The sequence below is a fragment of the Nematostella vectensis genome, chromosome 6 (assembly GCF_932526225.1).
Source record: "Nematostella vectensis chromosome 6, jaNemVect1.1, whole genome shotgun sequence".
Taxonomy (NCBI): domain Eukaryota; kingdom Metazoa; phylum Cnidaria; class Anthozoa; order Actiniaria; family Edwardsiidae; genus Nematostella; species Nematostella vectensis.
The window spans coordinates 12,850,980-12,874,465 of record NC_064039.1 but is presented as its reverse complement, the minus strand read 5'-3'; the positions used below and the strand labels follow the sequence as shown (position 1 = coordinate 12,874,465).

The window sequence follows — 23,486 nt, the reverse complement described above, 5'->3', positions numbered from 1 at the left end:
GAATTGAAAAAAAAAAAAATAATAATAATAATAACGCATAATGTCTTTTTATATAAACCATTTGAGATTTAAAAAAAAAATAGGCTGTTATCCAATATTGGCTCATATCCTTGACGAAGCCTCTTTGAATAAAGTGGTTATAATATGGTCTGCGTAGGACGTAAAATCAATCATACTTTGATTATCAAAAACGGTGGGCGTTTAGGGAAAACAGTTAGGCTTCTTTGCCTTTCTGAGGGGGCGATCTGATGCCATTACCTTTAAAATATCCAAGCGTTTCATGTAAAACATCAGTTTATCCAGTTTTGCTATACAGACTATCTTTTTATGCTAAAACAATTGTAAAATCTCCTAGTTGTTCTTTCATTTTATAAATGAAGCTTTATTTGTGTTGCGCAAAATTAATGTCATTCATTCGTTCGCCAGACAGGAAATAATATAGCCCAGGCGCGTACAAGGGGGTGCGCAGGGTGCGCGCGCACCCCCCCTTGGCGACCAAAAAGTAGGTCCTTTCTTATTAAGGAACCTTCTACGCTTTTCTATGATACCTATGACCGCGTACCCCCCTCGGCCAATCCTTGCAACGCGCCTGCTTTGCTTCGAATTTTTAATGAAAAATGTCATGGACTAAACGTATCCCGAATCTCATTTCTTTGGAGTTAGGTCAATATCATGGATCACACCAAATCACACCAAAATTTCGGGTCGGAGAGCGAACTGCTTAATTGTTGTTCACCTATTACATTGATAAAAACGAGAGTAAACGGATACGAGTGCGCCATATGTTGATTAGACATTAAAAACAGTAGAATTGTCAGTCTTTAAGTGTCCTGTCACTGCCGCTAGCCATCACGGGGCATGGCGCACGTTCACATACAAACTCCGCTTCCTAACTCTTCCCACAAACAAATTCGCTCTGTCGTAAGGGCTGTTTAATTTCCATATAATAGTCTTTTGGACGAATAGAAAAAGAGGCTCTTCTACCTGAAAACATAGACACTTCCACCCCACCTCCCCTTCAACTACACACAGAACTCAAGACATTCTCGCCAGCAAACGGTTTTTTTTTATCTCCATAAAGCGGACAAACACTGGGTAATATCCTTATAAGGAAACTTCAAGCATATGTGTAAATGCAATTTATTTGAGTAAATCCCCAGCAAAATACACAAAAACGCTATAAAAAAGCTACGTACTGCTATACGATCAGCTATTACTCCCTTGCTACAACACTCCCTGATATACCCATTTTACATGTTTTCAAAGATAACAATATTTGTACAAGTTCAGTCTCACTTCATCCACTTATTGCTAAGGGACTTGCTGTTCTAGTTACGTGCGTTTTTCCATTCCATATTCACTTCTGTACCACTGAACTATTTTACAATCTACAATCTTTGGTGTACTCAGTTTTATGCGTAGATTTTCCAGCGTTTTTGAGGTCAAATGTCCAGATATTTCACTCGAGATAACAACTCGATGAGGGAAGTAGTCTTGAAATATTGTCATTGCGTATTCTAGCTTTTTGGAATCGTTCTTGCGGTCTGGCGATGGACCTCCGTTTTGTGCGCCTGTAAGCAAGGGGACGAGGACCATTCTATCCTTGGATTTGCTCTTCTTTCTCAAATCCCTGTTCCACTCTTCTCTTTTGGCATTAATTGATGAAGGACAACGTACTCCAAAGGAGTTCATGAACATTTTGTCATAGTCCCTTGAAACAGACACCGATGCCATCTCGTTTTTACTCTGCGATGTGTAGATGTTTATGAAGCGCAAGCACAACTGACTACTGAGAAAAAGCGAGTCTTTTATATAGTCACAATAATCACTTAGAAAGCACGTGTGAACAGTTTTCCCTGTACACGTGTATAACTACTTACCGTCATCTTCGACCCATGGTAGCAGATTTACCAAAAAGTTTGTAATACTACACCTGTAAATGTTTCCGTAAATGTTTTGGCAATTCTAAACTTTTTTTTCCAAACTTTTTTTTTCAAACTTATTTTTAATGGCCATCAGAATAATAAAGCCTCAAAATGTAGAGACTTTAGAATAAACAATTTATTGTATCAAAATGGTAATGTTGGAGGTCCGGAAGACTCGGCACTTTTGCTTGATTTATTGATTTGGCCAAAGGCGATGTTAAGTTAATGTTAGAGTTCTTCCATTCAAGGACTTGGAGAATTCCTCTAATAAATCTACAACAAAACATTTAACGAAGGTGAATAGTGTATATTAAAAAAAATATTTTTTTTCACTTTTTAATCTGAATCTTATCTTTTTAATTTGGGAAGGGGAAGAGCGATTGTTTTGTGTATTTCTATTTGATTGGTCGTAAACAGACTATCCCTCACGCGTCTTGAAATCCATGATCCCATCTCACGAGAGACATCAAGAGTTTTGATAAAAAAGAAGTCGAACGTGAGGCCAACCATACATGAGAACGTTCTAGAGTGCATCTCTCATAAGACAAAGAAGTTTTAGAACGAAATCGTGCTGGGCCGTAAGAGAGCCTGGTGACTCAAGAAAAGAATATTAATCAACACTAACTTACAGAACCCCCTGTAAGAATTTTTTGTTTATATTCTAAAGGCGCGTTTTTTTACTCGTGATTCCAAAATGAGAATGATTAGGATAGAAAAAGCGCGCGTTTGTTTATCCCGCGTTCCCATTCCGGAATCTGCTACCTGTAGCAGAATGACCCGAATGCCATTCTGAACACTCTCTACACCAACCATTACCATTCCAGAATGATAGGGAAAAAACGCGCCTTTAAAGATCACGAGTCATACAATGCTCAGGAAACGTGTGTAGATGGGAGTGGGGTTAGCTAAGAATAATTTGCATTAGCCGGTTGCTTAGAGATAACGCCACAATTTTTGTAGAACGCGTGCTGGGGAAAGGGAAAGGGGAGACTGCTCATCTAAAAATATTTTTTTAACCCGCCGGTAGCTTTGGGATCACGAGCCAAACGATGCTCGTAAACGCGTACAGGGTAAAAAAAACAAGGCGATAGATATTTAATCTATAATATACTTCATATCCTGCTAAGAAATTACAAGGACGCTCTTAGAAGGAATAAGTAGTTTTAGCGCAACCTCAAAATAGCTAACTTCTAGTGAAGGAATCTCCCACCCGGACGCCGCGCGATGCATTTTGGGAAGGTTGAAGAAGCGCACGGTGCATGACGGTCAGGGTGCATTTTCGGGGCCGGAATTCGGAGACTAGTAAAAGCAGAGCATGGCAAAGGCTAGTCTTAGACCTAGATTGAACGGCGTGCCAGAGTCGCACCGTTCTGGCTCGGTAGAGGTTCGATCATAGAGCGGCTCTACAATAAACGTCGAACTTTTTGTTTGTTAACTCCCATGGGGAAGGAGTGTAACAATATAGTCATTAGGCACAAAATACATGCTGCTTCGTCTTATGGGGCTAAAATGGAGGACAGAACACGAAGACTAGAAAAGCCTTCTTGGTCAGAGCAATATGGTCTAATAGGAAGAGGAGAATGAATTGATTACATGCCGCAATAGATTGGATGAAGAAAAGGCGACGACTCCTGCTGCGTCTTCTGTTTTTTTTTTTTAATTACAAAACGGCATTTCGCATGAAATGCACTCGTATTTCGTGTCCCCGAAATAAAAGCTGCAGCACATCTTTACCCGACCCGTCGAGTCCTCAGGTAATGATTTCCGAAACGCCGCCATTTTCACTATTGCCTTAAAAGTGCGAGGCAAGGGGCTACATACGGGCTTTCAGGCTACATACAGGGTCTCAGGGGAGTTATTGTCAATTTGGCGCATGCGCGAAGAACGGGGGGGGGGGGGGGAGTCAATAATACTCTGCACGGGTAGCTCCTTTTTTATTTTTGTTCAACCAAAACGATTTGCATTGATTATAAACTAATCTGCATAATGTAATCGCTATGACTGGTGCGACCTTGGAGCACCGTTTACACCTTTTGCTTTTCATTAACGAGAATTGAAATACGCATTCATTTTAGCCAAAATTACAAACATTTACGCCGATGTACTGTCATTTAAGCAAAAGTAAAATCATTCGAACTAAAAGGAAATACATTAACGAACTTTACATAATTGAGTGCACACAATTGCATTTTCTTAACATTCATTCACACTATTCGACAACCAGGAATGAAAAATCCATTTTTATTTGCGCGTTGGTACATAACAATAACACAAATAAAATATCAATAATACGAGAACTCGCAATCAATACAGTGAAAGAAATATTCATTAACATTTTTATTACAGCAAGTGCAAACAATAGTATTTTGTGAAAGTCATTTGCATGCTTCTTACAAACGTTAGCGCCTCCGTACAAACAATAAGCCCTTTATGACAAACAATATCCTAAAATAATTATTTAATTACTTATCGTTTATTTGTGCCCTAATAATGCACATACATGCAAAATAAATGATACTAGCGCTAAAAAATCCCTCGCCGTCCCAAAGTCGCATTATCCGACTAGCCCACCCGCTCCAGAAAGTTGGTGCGACCTCCTCATTAATTCAATTTCGTGCGCAATAAACGGCGTGCTAACGTCGCATTATCTGTCGAATTTTTCTAGATAATGCGACCCTGGCACACCGTTTAATCTAGGCTTTACTTTCTTACAAGTCACGTTTTATTCAACACCTGACGCCAACAGAACCATTAGGGTTAATTGCTTTTACGCCTCATTAAAACCTCGACCTAACAGTTTTCCAATCTAACTACAGGTATCAAAATGATCTTAAAAGGTTTTATTTTCTCAAGTCATCTATAGAGGATTTTTTCTTAATTGCACGAGCTTCACTTTAGGATGTTTTGTTGCTTTTCTCAAAATGGTCTACATCCACTAGAGGTGACACAGTAATATAACAAATTTGAATCAACCAAAGAGAGCGCACTCGACGAGGCAGCAATCTACAGAGAAGCCACAATTATTACCATGAAATTCATTAGCTTTTTTTTTATTTTATTTATTTTTAGGAGATCTAAAATACCGGGGTGGGGTGGGGTGGGAAGGAGATGTGCAGTGCCGATTTTCAGGGGTTAAATCCCCGTTCTTAAGCAAACAAAACATTTAGACAAACTTCTAGCCTGCGTACCATCTTTTATGTGATTTATACAGATCATTACATGTGTTTCAGGAAAACACCCCACACTCTTTATTTAGCCTAGATTCTATTAAAAAAAAAAACAAACAAACACAAAACAAAAGCAATTTAGTAGTCATTGTGAATATCGCTTTAGATATGTGTAGGCTATATTATAAAAACAAAAATACATTTCTATAAGTTTCGCTATTTGTTAAAGAACAAATAACAATATGGAAACAAAATGATAAATCGGTTTAAATATATGTATTCTCGTTTAGTTTTTAAAAGTTTCGTAAAAAAATTGAATATACAATTAGTGTTCATACGACCTGGGTCGACAGTAGGATAAGGTGATGCTGATTCGACGTTTTTAAACAAATTCAAATAATATTAATGGCGTACTCGTGTTACTGTGTTATGATATCTTTTATATGGGCACGGGATTCGATAAAACTTACTTTTTCTCAAGAACAAGGACGATTCAATGAGATAAACGAGAGTTACTGACACCTTATCAATTCGATATGGGCATGGAAAACCATGCAGGGTGTTAACACACAATGTTTACACTGAGACAACAGTGGTTTCTAGAGTTCAAGTGCCATGAAAAATACAAAATTAAGTCCGCTTTTTGTTTTTGAATCAAGTACTGTCGGTAAGAAATAAAAAGTCAGAAACAGTTACTGTCTAATGTTTCAGTTTGTGTTGTTTGGAGCGAAGAAAACTGCAAAGCTTTCCCCTTGTAAGGAATTATTTAAATAGATAAAATGATAAGTAGGCAGTGGAGACGTCGGTTTAAATATATTCTCTTTAGCTTTCCGAAGCCTAATTTAAAAAAATATGCAAGGATAAAATCCAGTGCGCGTTCTTACGTATTGCCCCTATACGCGAGGTCTTGGTCGACATGGTAATGCTGATTATAAGAAGTTAAGATCAGGGAACAGCGGAGGATATCATGCTTCGCCTTTCTCTTCTTGATCTCGCTACACTTTTTTCATGAAATCTCTGGGAACAGAGACAAGAAGCAGGGTTGACATTCTGGAGAGGAGGTTACTACTACGTGTGTAAAAGGGATTTTTAGCGCCTGCTACTCTCTTATCGTATACACTAAGCCCCCGGGGGAGACTCTCCAGAAAAGTAGACGCGGGTGATCGTCACATCTTTTAGGGTATACAATTTCGACCAATTGCCATCTCATAGGGGGTGTTGAAGGACTTTTCCGATTCTGTCATCTCTTAGGGTTAAAAATTCCTTCGACCACACCCAATTTGCTATTTCTTGTTGGATTTATCTTACACGAATGACACCAGGTTGCTTGGAAGTTATAGCGGCTTGATCATCCAGAATGATATAAAACCCCGATAATGCTCCCACCGACAAGGTAGGAAATATGACGTGCAATGGCTGAATACCTTAGCAGCCCAGGGATAAGCTTAGATGTGATGATCCAGTTATGGCCAAGTTTGTCGTGGAATTCCAACAGCTCTATTTCTGGAAAACCTTTGGCGCGCCGTTGCTTGGTGGCGTATACTTGAAGCTGTTCAACGGAGCAAAAAAACAAACATTTATACTAAACCCTTGCAATGATCATTATTCAGACTCTTTTGACTGACACTAACAGCATTAAGTCAATCACAAAAGCAATCTTTCACTAACACAGCATTCCAATTTTCATTAGCGAAATGTGTCAGATTTGAAAGCCAAAAAAGGGCAAGACAACGCCTTTGTTAACAAATCGACCTAGTACGGAGATTTGACTACAAAAATAGCTCTCAGCCTCATGGGCTATAATTAAAATTAGTAACTATTTACCTTTTTACCATACTTGAAGGGGATAATATCATCATCATGATCATGAAGCATCAGTACTGGGCAGTTAACATTTCCCAGCCTAAACAATATTAATAATCACATTAGAGTGGTTTTCAAAATCCCGTGCAACAAAATGTAATCGTTAAAGAGTAATAATCAAGACAAAACAAAAGAGAACAAAGCCATTACAATGTATTAGTACTAAATAAACTGAATAGTATTTTACAGGTTTTTGAAAACCACTCTATCATCAGCACCATTCATCATCATATCACCATCACCATCATTTTTTGATTGATCCTCTTTATTACTTATTTATTACTTTATTACTAAAAGTTGTTTTTAAATTTAAAAAATGGCTTATTAAATAAAACAATTAAATAATACCCCTATCAAAGAGAAGTAGAAGGAGTAGACTTAGTTGCATGCATGCTCTGCTTTCTCTATCTTCTCATTCTATCTCTTGAGAATCGAATTATGTTCAAATAAGACAAACCTTTTGTCAGTTTCAAAGACTCCCTTGAAGCTTTCCATGACAACCTCATGAAAGTATGGTAGAAACTTGAATGGCTGAAATGTGTAAAAATCATTCAGACATAATTATGATTTTGATAGAGATTGGTGCAATAGATGACCAGGGCTTGAAACCAGGTCAGGTCAACTTGGGATATTTTTAAAAGGTGAACCTAGATTGGGGACTGTGTAAACCTAGTGGTTCAGATGACTTTGTCAGAACCCCTGTAGAAGGCTAAGTCTGTCTTCAGCATCTGTACTTGGTCGCATAACCAATGTGACATTAACGTACTAACACCTCACTCATTCATGTAAACAGCAAGCGGTCCCATTAGACCCTATTCATTGTAAATCCAGAGTAATTCAGCCTATGGCTGCAATTCTGGATAAATTTTGCCCAAGTTCCTACCCATCTAAAATCTCAATTCCATACCTTTGCAAGAGAGTGATCAAGTCCAGCATCATATACACTGTTGAATGCAGCTTCAAGAATGAGACCTTTAGGTGGTGCTCTCATCTGTGTCAGCCTTTCGGCAACACCTGTGGCCACTCTAAAACCCAGAGAAAAGGTTTATTAAAGACCACCTTGACCGGGCATGGTGAGAAAAGGTTTATTAAAGACCACCTTGACTGGGCATGGTGAGAAAAGGTTTATTAAAGTCCACCTTGACTGGGCATGGTGAGAAAAAGTTTATTAAAGACCACCTTGACTGGAATTGGTGAGAAAAGGTTTACTAAAGACCACCTTGGCTGGGCTTGGTAATAAAAGGTTTACGTAAGACCACCTTGACTAAGCTTCATGAAAAAAGGTTTACTAAAGATCACCTTGACTGGGCTTGGTGAGAAAAGGTTTACTAAAGATCACCTTGACTGGGCTTGGTGAGAAAAGGTTTACTAAAGATCACCTTGACTGGGCTTGGTGAGAAAAGGTTTATTAAAGACCACCTTGACTGGGCTTGGTGAGAAAAGGTTTACTAAAGACCACCTTGACTGGGCTTGGTGAGAAAAGGTTTACTAAAGACCACCTTGACTGGGCTTGGTGAGAAAAGGTTTACTAAAGACCATCTTGACTGGGCTTGGTGAGATAAGGTTTACTAAAGACCACCTTGACTGGGCTTGGTGAGATAAGGTTTATTAAAGATCACCTTGACTGGGCTTGGTGAGAAAAGGTTTATTAAAGACCACCTTGACTGGGCTTGATGAGAAAAGGTTTATTACAGATCACCTTGACTGGGCTTGGTGAGAAAAGGTTTACTAAAGATCACCTTGACTGGGCTTGATGAGAAAAGGTTTATTAAAGACCACTTAAACTGGGCTTGGTGACAAAAGGTCAACTAAAGACCACCTTGACTGGGCTTGGTGAGAAAAGGTTTACTAAAGACCACCTTGACTGGGCTTGATGAGAAAAGGTCTATTACAGATCACCTTGACTGGGCTTGGTGAGAAAAGATTTACTTAATATAACCTTGACTGGGCTTGGTGAGAAAAGGTTTATTAAAGACCACCTTGACTGGGCTTGGTGAGAAAAGGTCAACTAAAGACCACCTTGACTGGGCTTGGTGAGAAAAGGTTTACTAAAGACCACCTTGACTGGGCATGGTGAGATAAGGTTTACTAAAGACCACCTTGACTGGGCTTGATGAGAAAAGGTTTATTACATATCACCTTGACTGGGCTTGGTGAGAAAAGGTTTACTAAAGATCATCTTGACTGGGCTTGATGAGAAAAGGTCAACTAAAGACCACCTTGACTGGGCTTGGTGAGATAAGGTTTATTAAAGACCACCTTGACTGGGCTTGGTGAGAAAAGGTCAACTAAAGACCACCTTGACTGGGCTTGGTGAGATAAGGTCACTTAAATAGCACCTTGACTGGGCTTGGTGAGAAAAGGTTTTTTAAAGACCACCTTGACTGGGCTTGGTGAGAAAAGGTTTATTAAAGACCACCTTGACTGGGCTTGATAAGAAAAGGTTTATTAAAGACCACCTTGACTGGGCTTGATGAGAAAAGGTTTATTAAAGACCACCTTGACTGGGCTTGGTGAGAAAAGGTTTATTAAAGACCACCTTGACTGGGCATGGTGAGAAAAGATTTATTAAAGACCACGTTGACTGGGCTTGGTAAGAAAAGGTTTATTAAAGACCAGACCACCTTGACTGGGCTTGATGAGAAAAGGTTTATTAAAGACCACCTTGACTGGGCTTGATGAGAAAAGGTTTATTACAGATCACCTTGACTGGGCTTGGTGAGAAAAGGTTTACTAAAGATCACCTTGACTGGGCTTGATGAGAAAAGGTTTATTACAGATCACCTTGACTGGTCTTGGTGAGAAAAGGTCAACTAAAGAACACCTTGACTGGGCTTGGTGAGATAAGGTTTATTAAAGACCACCTTGACTGGGCTTGGTGAGAAAAGGTCAACTAAAGACCACCTTGACTGGGCTTGGTGAGAAAAGGTTTACTAAAGACCACCTTGACTGGGCTTGATGAGAAAAGGTCTATTACAGATCACCTTGACTGGGCTTGGTGAGAAAAGATTTACTTAAGATCACCTTGACTGGGCTTGGTGAGAAAAGGTTTATTAAAGACCACTTAAACTGGGCTTGGTGACAAAAGGTCAACTAAAGACCACCTTGACTGGGCTTGGTGAGAAAAGGTTTACTAAAGACCACCTTGACTGGGCATGGTGAGATAAGGTTTACTAAAGACCACCTTGACAGGGCTTGATGAGAAAAGGTTTATTACAGATCACCTTGACTGGGCTTGGTGAGAAAAGGTTTACTAAAGATCACCTTGACTGGGCTTGATGAGAAAAGGTCAACTAAAGACCACCTTGACTGGGCTTGGTGAGATAAGGTCAAGTAAAGACCACCTTGACTGGGCTTGGTGAGATAAGGTCAATTAAAGAGCACCTTGACTGGGCTTGGTGAGAAAAGGTTTTTAAAAGACCACCTTGACTGGGCTTGGTGAGAAAAGGTTTATTAAAGACCACCTTGACTGGGCTTGATAAGAAAAGGTTTATTAAAGACCACCTTGACTGGGCTTGATGAGAAAAGGTTTATTAAAGACCACCTTGACTGGGCTTGGTGATAAAAGGTTTATTAAAGACCACGTTGACTGGGCTTGGTAAGAAAAGGTTTATTAAAGACCAGACCACCTTGACTGGGCTTGATGAGAAAAGGTTTATTAAAGACCACCTTGACTGGGCTTGATGAGAAAAGGTTTATTACAGATCACCTTGACTGGTCTTGGTGAGAAAAGGTCAACTAAAGAACACCTTGACTGGGCTTGGTGAGATAAGGTAAATTAAAGACCACCTTGACTGGGCTTGGTGAGAAAAGGTCAACTAAAGACCACCTTGACTGGGCTTGGTGAGAAAAGGTTTACTAAAGACCACCTTGACTGGGCTTGATGAGAAAAGGTCTATTACAGATCACCTTGACTGGGCTTGGTGAGAAAAGATTTACTTAAGATCACCTTGACTGGGCTTGGTGAGAAAAGGTTTATTAAAGACCACTTAAACTGGGCTTGGTGACAAAAGGTCAACTAAAGACCACCTTGACTGGGCTTGGTGAGAAAAGGTTTACTAAAGACCACCTTGACTGGGCATGGTGAGATAAGGTTTACTAAAGACCACCTTGACAGGGCTTGATGAGAAAAGGTTTATTACAGATCACCTTGACTGGGCTTGGTGAGAAAAGGTTTACTAAAGATCACCTTGACTGGGCTTGATGAGAAAAGGTCAACTAAAGACCACCTTGACTGGGCTTGGTGAGATAAGGTCAATTAAAGAGCACCTTGACTGGGCTTGGTGAGAAAAGGTTTTTAAAAGACCACCTTGACTGGGCTTGGTGAGAAAAGGTTTATTAAAGACCACCTTGACTGGGCTTGATAAGAAAAGGTTTATTAAAGACCACCTTGACTGGGCTTGATGAGAAAAGGTTTATTAAAGACCACCTTGACTGGGCTTGGTGATAAAAGGTTTATTAAAGACCACGTTGACTGGGCTTGGTAAGAAAAGGTTTATTAAAGACCAGACCACCTTGACTGGGCTTGATGAGAAAAGGTTTATTAAAGACCACCTTGACTGGGCTTGATGAGAAAAGGTTTATTACAGATCACCTTGACTGGGCTTGGTGAGAAAAGGTTTACTAAAGATCACCTTGACTGGGCTTGATGAGAAAAGGTTTATTACAGATCACCTTGACTGGGCTTGGTGAGAAAAGGTCAACTAAAGACCACCTTGACTGGGCTTGGTGAGATAAGGTTTATTAAAGACCACCTTGACTGGGCTTGGTGAGAAAAGGTCAACTAAAGACCACCTTGACTGGGCTTGGTGAGAAAAGGTTTACTAAAGACCACCTTGACTGGGCTTGATGAGAAAAGGTCTATTACAGATCACCTTGACTGGGCTTGGGGAGAAAAGATTTACTTAAGATCACCTTGACTGGGCTTGGTGAGAAAAGGTTTATTAAAGACCACTTAAACTGGGCTTGGTGATAAAAGGTCAACTAAAGACCACCTTGACTGGGCTTGGTGAGAAAAGCTTTACTAAAGACCACCTTGACTGGGCATGGTGAGATAAGGTTTACTAAAGACCACCTTGACAGGGCTTGATGAGAAAAGGTTTATTACAGATCACCTTGACTGGGCTTGGTGAGAAAAGGTTTACTAAAGATCACCTTGACTGGGCTTGATGAGAAAAGGTCAACTAAAGACCACCTTGACTGGGCTTGGTGAGATAAGGTTTATTAAAGACCACCTTGACTGGGCTTGGTGAGCAAAGGTCAAGTAAAGACCACCTTGACTGGGCTTGGTGAGATAAGGTCAATTAAAGAGCACCTTGACTGGGCTTGGGGAGAAAAGGTTTTTTAAAGACCACCTTGACTGGGCTTGGTGAGAAAAGGTTTATTAAAGACCACCTTGACTGGGCTTGATAAGAAAAGGTTTATTAAAGACCACCTTGACTGGGCTTGATGAGAAAAGGTTTATTAAAGACCACCTTGACTGGGCTTGGTGATAAAAGGTTTATTAAAGACCACGTTGACTGGGCTTGGTAAGAAAAGGTTTATTAAAGACCAGACCACCTTGACTGGGCTTGATGAGAAAAGGTTTATTAAAGACTACCTTGACTGGGCTTGATGAGAAAAGGTTTATTACAGATCACCTTGACTGGGCTTGGTGAGAAAAGGTTTACTAAAGATCACCTTGACTGGGCTTGATGAGAAAAGGTTTATTACAGATCACCTTGACTGGGCTTGGTGAGAAAAGGTCAACTAAAGACCACCTTGACTGGGCTTGGTGAGATAAGGTTTATTAAAGACCACCTTGACTGGGCTTGGTGAGAAAAGGTCAACTCAAGACCACCTTGACTGGGCTTGGTGAGAAAAGGTTTACTAAAGACCACTTTGACTGGGCTTGATGAGAAAAGGTCTATTACAGATCACCTTGACTGGGCTTGGTGAGAAAAGATTTACTTAAGATCACCTTGACTGGGCTTGGTGAGAAAAGGTTTATTAAAGACCACTTAAACTGGGCTTGGTGACAAAAGGTCAACTAAAGACCACCTTGACTGGGCTTGGTGAGAAAAGGTTTACTAAAGACCACCTTGACTGTGCATGGTGAGATAAGGTTTACTAAAGACCACCTTGACAGGGCTTGATGAGAAAAGGTTTATTACAGATCACCTTGACTGGGCTTGGTGAGAAAAGGTTTACTAAAGATCACCTTGACTGGGCTTGATGAGAAAAGGTCAACTAAAGACCACCTTGACTGGGCTTGGTGAGATAAGGTTTATTAAAGACCACCTTGACTGGGCTTGGTGAGCAAAGGTCAAGTAAAGACCACCTTGACTGGGCTTGGTGAGATAAGGTCAATTAAAGAGCACCTTGACTGGGCTTGGTGAGAAAAGGTTTTTTAAAGACCACCTTGACTGGGCTTGGTGAGAAAAGGTTTATTAAAGACCACCTTGACTGGGCTTGATAAGAAAAGGTTTATTAAAGACCACCTTGACTGGGCTTGGTGAGAAAAGGTTTATTAAAGACCACCTTGACTGGGCATGGTGAGAAAAGATTTATTAAAGACCACCTTGACTGGGCTTGGTAAGAAAAGGTTTATTAAAGACCAGACCATCTTGACTGGGCATGGTGAGAAAAGGTTTATTAAAGACCACTTTGACTGGGCTTGGTGAGAAAAGGTTTACTAAAGACCACCTTGACTGGGCTTGGTAAGAAAAGGTTTATTAAAGACCACCTTGAGTGGGCTTGATGAGAAAAGGTTTATTAAAGACCACCTTGACTGGGCTTGGTGAGTAACGGTTTACTAAAGACCACCTTGGCTAGGCTTGGTAAGAAAAGGTTTACGTAAGACCACCGTGACTGGGCTTGGTAAGAAAAGCTTTACTAAAGACCACCTTGACTGGGCTTGGTGAGAAAAGGTTTACTAAAGACCACCTTGACTAGGCTTGGTAAGAAAAGGTTTACGTAAGACCACCGTGACTGGGCTTGGTAAGAAAAGCTTTACTAAAGACCACCTTGACTGGGCTTGGTGAGAAAAGGTTTACTAAAGACCACCTTGACTGGGCTTGGTGAGAAAAGGTTTACTAAAGATCACCTTGACTGGGCTTGGTGAGAAAAGGTTTATTAAAGACCACCTTGACTGGGCTTGGTGAGATAAGGTTTACTAAAGACCACCTTGACAGGGCTTGATGAGAAAAGGTTTATTACAGATCACCTTGACTGGGCTTGGTGAGAAAAGGTTTACTAAAGATCACCTTGACTGGGCTTGATGAGAAAAGGTCAACTAAAGACCACCTTGACTGGGCTTGGTGAGATAAGGTTTATTAAAGACCACCTTGACTGGGCTTGGTGAGCAAAGGTCAAGTAAAGACCACCTTGACTGGGCTTGGTGAGATAAGGTCAATTAAAGAGCACCTTGACTGGGCTTGGTGAGAAAAGGTTTTTTAAAGACCACCTTGACTGGGCTTGGTGAGAAAAGGTTTATTAAAGACCACCTTGACTCGGCTTGATAAGAAAAGGTTTATTAAAGACCACCTTGACTGGGCTTGGTGAGAAAAGGTTTATTAAAGACCACCTTGACTGGGCATGGTGAGAAAAGATTTATTAAAGACCACCTTGACTGGGCTTGGTAAGAAAAGGTTTATTAAAGACCAGACCATCTTGACTGGGCATGGTGAGAAAAGGTTTATTAAAGACCACTTTGACTGGGCTTGGTGAGAAAAGGTTTACTAAAGACCACCTTGACTGGGCTTGGTAAGAAAAGGTTTATTAAAGACCACCTTGAGTGGGCTTGATGAGAAAAGGTTTATTAAAGACCACCTTGACTGGGCTTGGTGAGTAACGGTTTACTAAAGACCACCTTGGCTAGGCTTGGTAAGAAAAGGTTTACGTAAGACCACCGTGACTGGGCTTGGTAAGAAAAGCTTTACTAAAGACCACCTTGACTGGGCTTGGTGAGAAAAGGTTTACTAAAGACCACCTTGACTGGGCTTGGTGAGAAAAGGTTTACTAAAGATCACCTTGACTGGGCTTGGTGAGAAAAGGTTTATTAAAGACCACCTTGACTGGGCTTGGTGAGAAAAGGTCAACTAAAGACCACCTTGACTGGGCTTGGTGAAAAAAGGTTTACTAAAGATCACCTTGACTGGGCTTGATGAGAAAAGGTTTATTACAGATCACCTTGACTGGGCTTGGTGAGAAAAGGTTTACTAAAGATCACCTCGACTGGGCTTGATGAGAAAAGGTCAACTAAAGACCACCTTGACTGGGCTTGGTGAGATAAGGTTTATTAAAGACCACCTTGACTGGGCTTGGTGAGAAAAGGTCAACTAAAGACCACCTTGACTGGGCTTGATGAGAAAAGGTCAACTAAAGACCACCTTGACTGGGCTTAGAGAGAAAAGGTTTATTAAAGACCACCTTGACTAGGCTTGATAAGAAAAGGTTTATTAAAGACCACCTTGACTGGGCTTGGTAAGAAAAGGTTTTTTAAAGACCACCTTGACTGGGCTTGGTGAGAAAAGGTTTATTAAAGACCACCTTGACTGGGCTTGATAAGAAAACGTTTATTAAAGACCACCTTGACTGGGCTTGATGAGAAAAGGTTTATTAAAGACCACCTTGACTGGGCTTGGTGAGAAAAGGTTTATTAAAGACCACCTTGACTGGGCATGGTGAGAAAAGATTTATTAAAGGACACCTTGACTGGGCTTGGTAAGAAAAGGTTTATTAAAGACCAGACCACCTTGACTGGGCTTGATAAGAAAAGGTTTATTAAAGACCACCTTGACTGGGCTTGATGAGAAAAGGTCAACTAAAGACCACCTTGACTGGGCTTAGAGAGAAAAGGTTTATTAAAGACCACCTTGAGTAGGCTTGATAAGAAAAGGTTTATTAAAGACCACCTTGACTGGGCTTGGTGAGAAAAGGTTTTTTAAAGACCACCTTGACTGGGCTTGGTGAGAAAAGGTTTATTAAAGACCACCTTGACTGGGCTTGATAAGAAAAGGTTTATTAAAGACCACCTTGACTGGGCTTGGTGAGAAAAGGTTTATTAAAGACCACCTTGACTGGGCATGGTGAGAAAAGATTTATTAAAGAACACCTTGACTGGGCTTGGTAAGAAAAGGTTTATTAAAGACCAGACCACCTTGACTGGGCATGGCGAGAAAAGGTTTATTAAAGACCACCTTGACTGGGCTTGGTGAGAAAAGGTTTATTAAAGACCATCTTGACTGGGCTTGGTGAGAAAAGGTTTATTAAAGACCACCTTGACTGGGCTTGGTGAGAAAAGGTTTATTAAAGACCACCTTGACTGGGCTTGGTGAGAAAAGCTTTACTAAAGACCACCTTGACTGGGCTTGGCGAGAAAAGGTTTATTAAAGACCACCTTGACTGGGCTTGGTGAGAAAAGGTTTACTAAAGACCATCTTGACTGGGCTTGGTAAGAAAAGGTTTACGTAAGACCACCTTGACTGGGCTTGATGAGAAAAGGTCAACTAAAGACCACCTTGACTGGGCTTGGTGAGAAAAGGTTTATTAAAGACCACCTTGACTAGGCTTGGTGAGAAAAGGTCAACTAAAGACCACCTTGACTGGGCTTGGTGAGAAAAGGTTTTTTAAAGACCACCTTGACTGGGCTTGGTGAGAAAAGGTTTATTAAAGACCACCTTGACTGGGCTTGATAAGAAAAGGTTTATTAAAGACCACCTTGACTGGGCTTGATGAGAAAAGGTTTATTAAAGACCACCTTGACTGGGCTTGGTGAGAAAAGGTTTATTAAAGACCACCTTGACTGGGCATGGTGAGAAAAGATTTATTAAAGAACACCTTGACTGGGCTTGGTAAGAAAAGGTTTATTAAAGACCAGACCACCTTGACTGGGCATGGTGAGAAAAGGTTTATTAAAGACCACCTTGACTGGGCTTGGTGAGAAAAGGTTTATTAAAGACCACCTTGACTGGGCTTGGTGAGATAAGGTTTACTAAAGACCACCTTGACTGGGCTTGGTGAGATAAGGTTTACTAAAGACCACCTTGACTGGGCTTGATAAGAAAAGGTTTATTAAAGACCACCTTGACTGGGCTTGATAAGAAAAGGTTTATTAAAGACCATCTTGACTGGGCTTGGTGAGAAAAGGTTTATTAAAGACCACCTTGACTGGGCTTGATGAGAAAAGGTTTACTAAAGACCACCTTGACTGGGCTTGGTGAGAAAAGCTTTACTAAAGACCACCTTGACTGGGCTTGGTGAGAAAAGGTTTACTAAAGACCACCTTGACTGGGCTTGGTGAGAAAAGGTTTACTAAAGACCACCTTGACTGGGCTTGGTGAGAAAAGGTTTACTAAAGACCATCTTGACTGGGCTTGGTGAGATAAGGTTTACTAAAGACCACCTTGACTGGGCTTGGTGAGAAAAGCTTTACTAAAGACCACCTTGACTGGGCTTGGCGAGAAAAGGTTTATTAAAGACCACCTTGACTGGGCTTGGTGAGAAAAGGTTTACTAAAGACCATCTTGACTGGGCTTTGTAAGAAAAGGTTTACGTAAGACCACCTTGACTGGGCTTGATGAGAAAAGGTCAACTAAAGACCACCTTGACTGGGCTTGGTGAGAAAAGGTTTATTAAAGACCACCTTGACTAGGCTTGGTGAGAAAAGGTCAACTAAAGACCACCTTGACTGGGCTTGGTGAGAAAAGGTTTTTTAAAGACCACCTTGACTGGGCTTGGTGAGAAAAGGTTTATTAAAGACCACCTTGACTGGGCTTGATAAGAAAAGGTTTATTAAAGACCACCTTGACTGGGCTTGATGAGAAAAGGTTTATTAAAGACCACCTTGACTGGGCTTGGTGAGAAAAGGTTTATTAAAGACCACCTTGACTGGGCATGGTGAGAAAAGATTTATTAAAGAACACCTTGACTGGGCTTGGTAAGAAAAGGTTTATTAAAGACCAGACCACCTTGACTGGGCATGGTGAGAAAAGGTTTATTAAAGACCACCTTGACTGGGCTTGGTGAGAAAAGGTTTATTAAAGACCACCTTGACTGGGCTTGGTGAGATAAGGTTTACTAAAGACCACCTTGACTGGGCTTGGTGAGATAAGGTTTATTAAAGACCACCTTGACTGGGCTTGATAAGAAAAGGTTTATTAAAGACCACCTTGACTGGGCTTGATAAGAAAAGGTTTATTAAAGACCACCTTGACTGGGCTTGGTGAGAAAAGATTTATTAAAGACCACCTTGACTGGGCTTGATGAGAAAAGGTTTATTAAAGACCACCTTGACTGGGCTTGGTGAGAAAAGGTTTATTAAAGACAACCTTGACTGGGCTTGGTGAGAAAAGGTTTATTAAAGACCACCTTGACTGGGCTGTGCAAGAAAAGGTTTACTAGAGACCACTTTGACTGGGCTTGGTAAAAAAATGTTTATTAAAGACCATTTTGACTAGGCTTGGTGAGCAAATGTTTACCTAAGACCACCTTGACTGACTTGAAAAGCCCATATGCAAAGCACCATAATATATCATCAGGAGAAAAATCAGGGTTTTCAGGTGAAGTGGATTAGAGTGCACAAGACCTGCAAATGGTTCCCCCACCCCCAGATTTTCCATTCCCTTAATTTTTTTGAACAGAGTTTGCACAAAATATTTTTTCAACCCCTTGAGAATCAGCAACCCTCTTTCAGATCGAATACCTTACCTACAAATACGACAGGAAATATGACAGTAATGTACCCACAATGGACTAATTTCATTTTCTAAATAGAAAATTAATAATGTATGTATGTACATGCATCTTTTAGATGACTTCACTCTCTGTTCAACTTTTGTCTTTTGTCTTACTTATATGTATATATATATATCAGGGGTGGATTTTTCAGGTATCACAAATTGTGCCACAAAAGTTCTAAAGGCCCCACTCATAGCTTTTTTTTCTAATACACCAGTCATCTGGATTACTAAAAAATAAGAGCAATACAAAATAACCTTCTCACCCGGATCCTAGGGAATGCCCCCAAATGTAGACGGGTGCTTTTTTACTTCTTCTCTTGATCCATTTCCAAACTGTTAAACCATCTTCAATGAGACCTGTGAAATAGTCAATTATAATCTGTAGGCCAAGCCTGAAAAGGGACTAGAGTTCCAAAGAGCTGTTTAACAGGGTGGGGATAGCTCAGCTTAAAGCAACCCTTAGATGCAAGCGGTGGCTTTAGGTTATTCTGTTAGGTACAGAGGGAAGAAGATTAGAGAGGCTAAGCTTGTAGGGAGGAGATCAATGGGTATGTGTAAAAAAAAAGGTATACATAACTAATAGGGAATCGGATCTGGTCTGTGCCAGACAAAGAAATTAAAAGATCAGCTTTTGGCTAAAAGGAAAAGTAATCTCAGTGAAGAAAGTTTTGTTTCTTAACATTTTGTTTAAGAATCATACACATACAAATTCATATCTTTGAGGGCAGTTTCATTGATAAAATGCATCCTTATAGGGTGATCAGAAAAAAAATTATTTTCAATATTCCTATTTGCTATAATAAATAACCAATAAATATAAAAAAAGAACATTTAAAAAAGAGCTTCCACGTATACATACCTTCCTCTGATGGGTGGCCTTCTGAGTCAGCAAATCCTGGAATAGCAGTCAAATGGTATTTTACTCAGTTGTTACGAGAATATTAAACAAGCCATTTTTTTTCAAAGTAGAATATTATATACCTCGATAGTCAAATGTCACAACATGGAAGGAAAGCTTTGATAACACCTACAAGTATACAAAAGTATATAATGCAAATATTATTTGGTTGACAGGGACAAGAACTGGGAAAGATCTATGAACTTGAATGCAATGTCAGGTCTGGAAAATGTGGAAAATAAAATAAAAAACCTAAGGAATGTTATGTTAAACAAACACTGAAATAATTGTGAAAACCCTCAAACTTCCAAAACTATTTGTGTTAAATGTAATTAGTCGCAATACTTTGCACACCCTGTTTCTGCTCTCAGTAATTATTTTAATGTAAGTCAAAATCATAAATGTGTCATTTTTCTTATTTTTTATTGGTAAATAACCATCTTGAAAGCTAACTAAAATATAACTAAATACCTGGTATAAGGCTACTCTATGAGGTTCTGCCCTGGAAGCAAGATAAAGATAAAAATGCAGAATCATTTTTACAGACAGAAACAACAAAGGATGGAGCTGGATCAGATAGGAATGGATCAAATGAAAAAACATCTGTGGAAAGGGTAGGCTGAATAGTGAAATATAGGGGCAAATAAAATACAAATATATGGGAAAATATGTAAAGGGGATCCGGTAACCACCAAATCATCCTTAAATACAACCATAAATCAAACCATGGCAGCCATTGTTTACAACTTAAAAAGAGGATGTGACCACATTTCCCCTGATTTTAACAAGCTAAAATGATTGTTTGCACTACAACCATAAATATAAATAAAATATAATAATAGTATTACCTATTGAAGGCATTGCCATGGAGATAAAGAAATATAGGTTGACCATCCCCAAGGTTTGTATTAGGTATCTCTTTAGCAGGAATGTACCTGAAATTATCACAGAAAAAAAAAACACATAAATCACAGGTCAGCTTTTTCATTCAAACAATTTGAAAATATCATCTAAAATTCAAGGTGACGAGGGTTGTTTTGAGCTTGTAATACTTACCAAGTACCTAATTTTCCTGCAGGTCCATTAATGTGGAAATTTATTGCACCCTTTGCACCATAAGCTTCAGGGGTTGAGAAGTTAACAAATGGATTATTAGCTGAAATAGGGAAAAGCAGTATAATATGAAATCATAACTCCACAATGACAACCAACATATATTTTAAATTCTGCTCACCATAATTGAGAAATATTGCTTGTTCTCTCACAAATGATGAAGTATAGATCAGAGTAACAGCCAACAGGTATAGGACCACTGGTATAATAATAACCAACTTAAGTATATACTTAATCAATGACCTGAAAAAAAAGAATAAAACACATGTTATTACATTACATATGTGTTGTTTGAGCATTACTGTGCTACCACAAACAAGTATTTATAGAATAATAAGCAGGGACGGATCTAGGGGTGGGCGAAGCACCCCCCTATTTTCAGAGATTTGGCTTAAAAATAATAAGAAATATAAGGATATCCACTGAAGAACAATGAATCCTCTCCTTATTGAAACTTTTACTTCTGCTCCCCCCTTTTTTGACTCCAGGATCCGCACGTGATAAGATTGCTTAAAGTTCTTAAAACCTTCCACTTATATCAATCTAGCCAAAACAAAGTATAGATAAACTTTCAAATTAAATTTGATTGAAATTGGAATTTTCCTGGCCACGCGAAAATAGATTGAATCAAGTGAATAATTCCAAGTTTTAGCGGGAAAATCTGAAAGAATGTATTTTCCTTAAAGCCATTAAAATTCACAGACGCCAATACCACAAAATATCGGCGAATTGTTTCCTATTGCAATGCTACCCACAATGAATTAAAGAATAATTTAAAGTCAAGAATTGTATACGAAAAAAAGAAAATATCGTTTTGTTGTAGGTTTTAAAAACAGTGCACGCTCATGAGAATGTCGCCATTCTTGATTTCGAATGCAGCGCACGCACACAATGCAAAAACAATTCAAAGACTAAAAAATACCTGCTAAATTTTGCAGATTTGTTTCCTGAAGTTAAATAATTATTTGACTACCAGGTTGAGATATAAAGGCGACAGTAAAAGTTGTAACAACACAATGTTCTTCAGCAATAACTAAGAAGACATGAAGCAGTAACCAGTTTAGCGCGCGCATATGTTTTCTCATGTAATTTGGTTGACATCTCGATATACGTCACAAATGACCAGACCCGGGCCTTTCAGTTCACAGCCTTTTTTCCAAAGGTTGACCAAAATACCTCAATATTACAGATTTGAGTTATTCGCACGAACACATGTTAGGGTCCATACGAACGACATACCATTTGGAAGGTGAAAATATAAAGAATTGAAAAAATCTTTCAACTCTGAAAGGTTATATGGACTTTAAAAAATTAGTACAATCCAAGGGTGTGGCCTAGTGGTGGTTTCAAGAATGCCCTCCCTTCTTAGGAGAAAAATACAAACAAAAAAATAATAAGCATTAACAAAAACACACAAAACATTGATGAGAAATGGAACAAAAAAGGAGAGTGTTAAAGAATGATTATAGTAGCTGTAAGGCATCATTTGAGGGATGTAGAATTTCAACTACCATAGTCCCCCATGAACGCCAAGTGATAGGCTCATTTTCTAACAAAAACAAACTCATTATGCCTTACCAGGTTTTGCTTTTTGTAACTACTTTTTCACTGAAAAAAAAACAATTAATTTGTTAATTCGTCCGACTGCAGGCTCACATAAGTAGTAGGCTACAAATTTTACACCTTCATTTGGATAATAACAACAAGGGCGAACACAGGGGTCAAAGTCCATCATTACACCTCATGACATGCTCACTCCTCAGGCGTCTTGCTAAGTGGGCTTCATGGAGGGATTGTAAAGACCTCAAAATTTGTAAGAAATCTCCATATTATTGACTGATCCTTTCAGTGTGCTATTTTAAAATCCCTTCATACAACACGACAAAACGCTACCCCTGAAAGACGTGATTACACCGGCTATAATTCATTTACAATCCGGGTTTGATACCGGATATTTGTCGAATAGCGAATAAAAAACACTAACCTTTCCAGATTTTGCGCATTTCCTTTAGATGTCTGTCCATCTTTATTTTCCTTTTTGCCTCTAAATCGAGCAGTTTGAGACATTTTTACTCCGTTCAGATCAGTTATTGACAAGGCGTTCCTGGTGCTGACCGCTAGTCACTAGAGAGTGCGGGCTACCAGTGTAATAGCTGTGTTTTTCGCGCGACGCGCGAGTATGCTTCTAATTGCCTGGGATTTTTGATCGGGTCTTTTTTTACCGTTTTGAGTTTTTTTTTTTTTTTTTTTTTTTTTTTTTTGCAATCTGATACACTCGCTCCTTGGAGCTTTATTAAAATAGAATGATAAAAAATTGTAAAATTACAAAAAAGTCTGTGTACAAACGATATTTGCTCGGATTTTTTAGCTTTTAACTCCGCTGGTCGTGCGGTTGTCAGCCAAGCGCACGACAAACAACAATCTTGGTGTGTTTATTGGCGTGTTGGTACTACGGGGAAGATCATGATATTCAGGAGAGTAGTGATTTGGGGGGTTCTGGCCTATAACAGCCCGTCCTCCACCCTCCATCCACCAAGTCATAAATATGAGCGCCTTGTCCTAGGCTTCTACCAGCTAAATGTTGGCGAAATCGATAACAATAAAGCGATGATTTCATTCTCTATGCAGAGCTAAATCAATAATTATGAGGTGTTCTTCCAATAATGAAAGCGAAAAGGGTGTAAAGGGGGAGGGTGTAAAGGGGGAAGGGTGTAAAGGGGGAAGGGTGTAAAGGGGAAAAGGTGTAAAAGGGGAAGGGGGTAAAGGGGGAAGGGTATAAAGGGGAAAAGGTGTAAAGGTG

The 23,486-nt window shown here is 39.6% G+C and overlaps 1 protein-coding gene across 1 annotated transcript; it reads right to left on the bottom strand.

Annotated features, from left to right (window-relative positions):
- Nucleotides 1-4,147: 4,147 nt before the first annotated feature.
- LOC5520955 (lysophosphatidylserine lipase ABHD12) lies at nt 4,148-22,819 on the bottom strand. The gene is made up of 14 exons (XM_001640710.3): nt 22,671-22,819; nt 22,265-22,294; nt 20,808-20,929; nt 20,630-20,729; nt 20,422-20,508; nt 20,045-20,075; nt 19,657-19,702; nt 19,535-19,570; nt 18,939-19,032; nt 7,863-7,980; nt 7,413-7,486; nt 6,917-6,995; nt 6,517-6,641; nt 4,148-6,109 (listed from the first exon to the last, which is right to left on the bottom strand). The coding sequence occupies exons 1-14, from the start codon at nt 22,751-22,753 to the stop codon at nt 6,088-6,090; spliced, it is 1,047 nt and encodes a 348-aa protein (XP_001640760.3). The 5' UTR covers nt 22,754-22,819; the 3' UTR covers nt 4,148-6,087.
- Between the last annotated feature and the right edge of the window lie 667 nt (nt 22,820-23,486).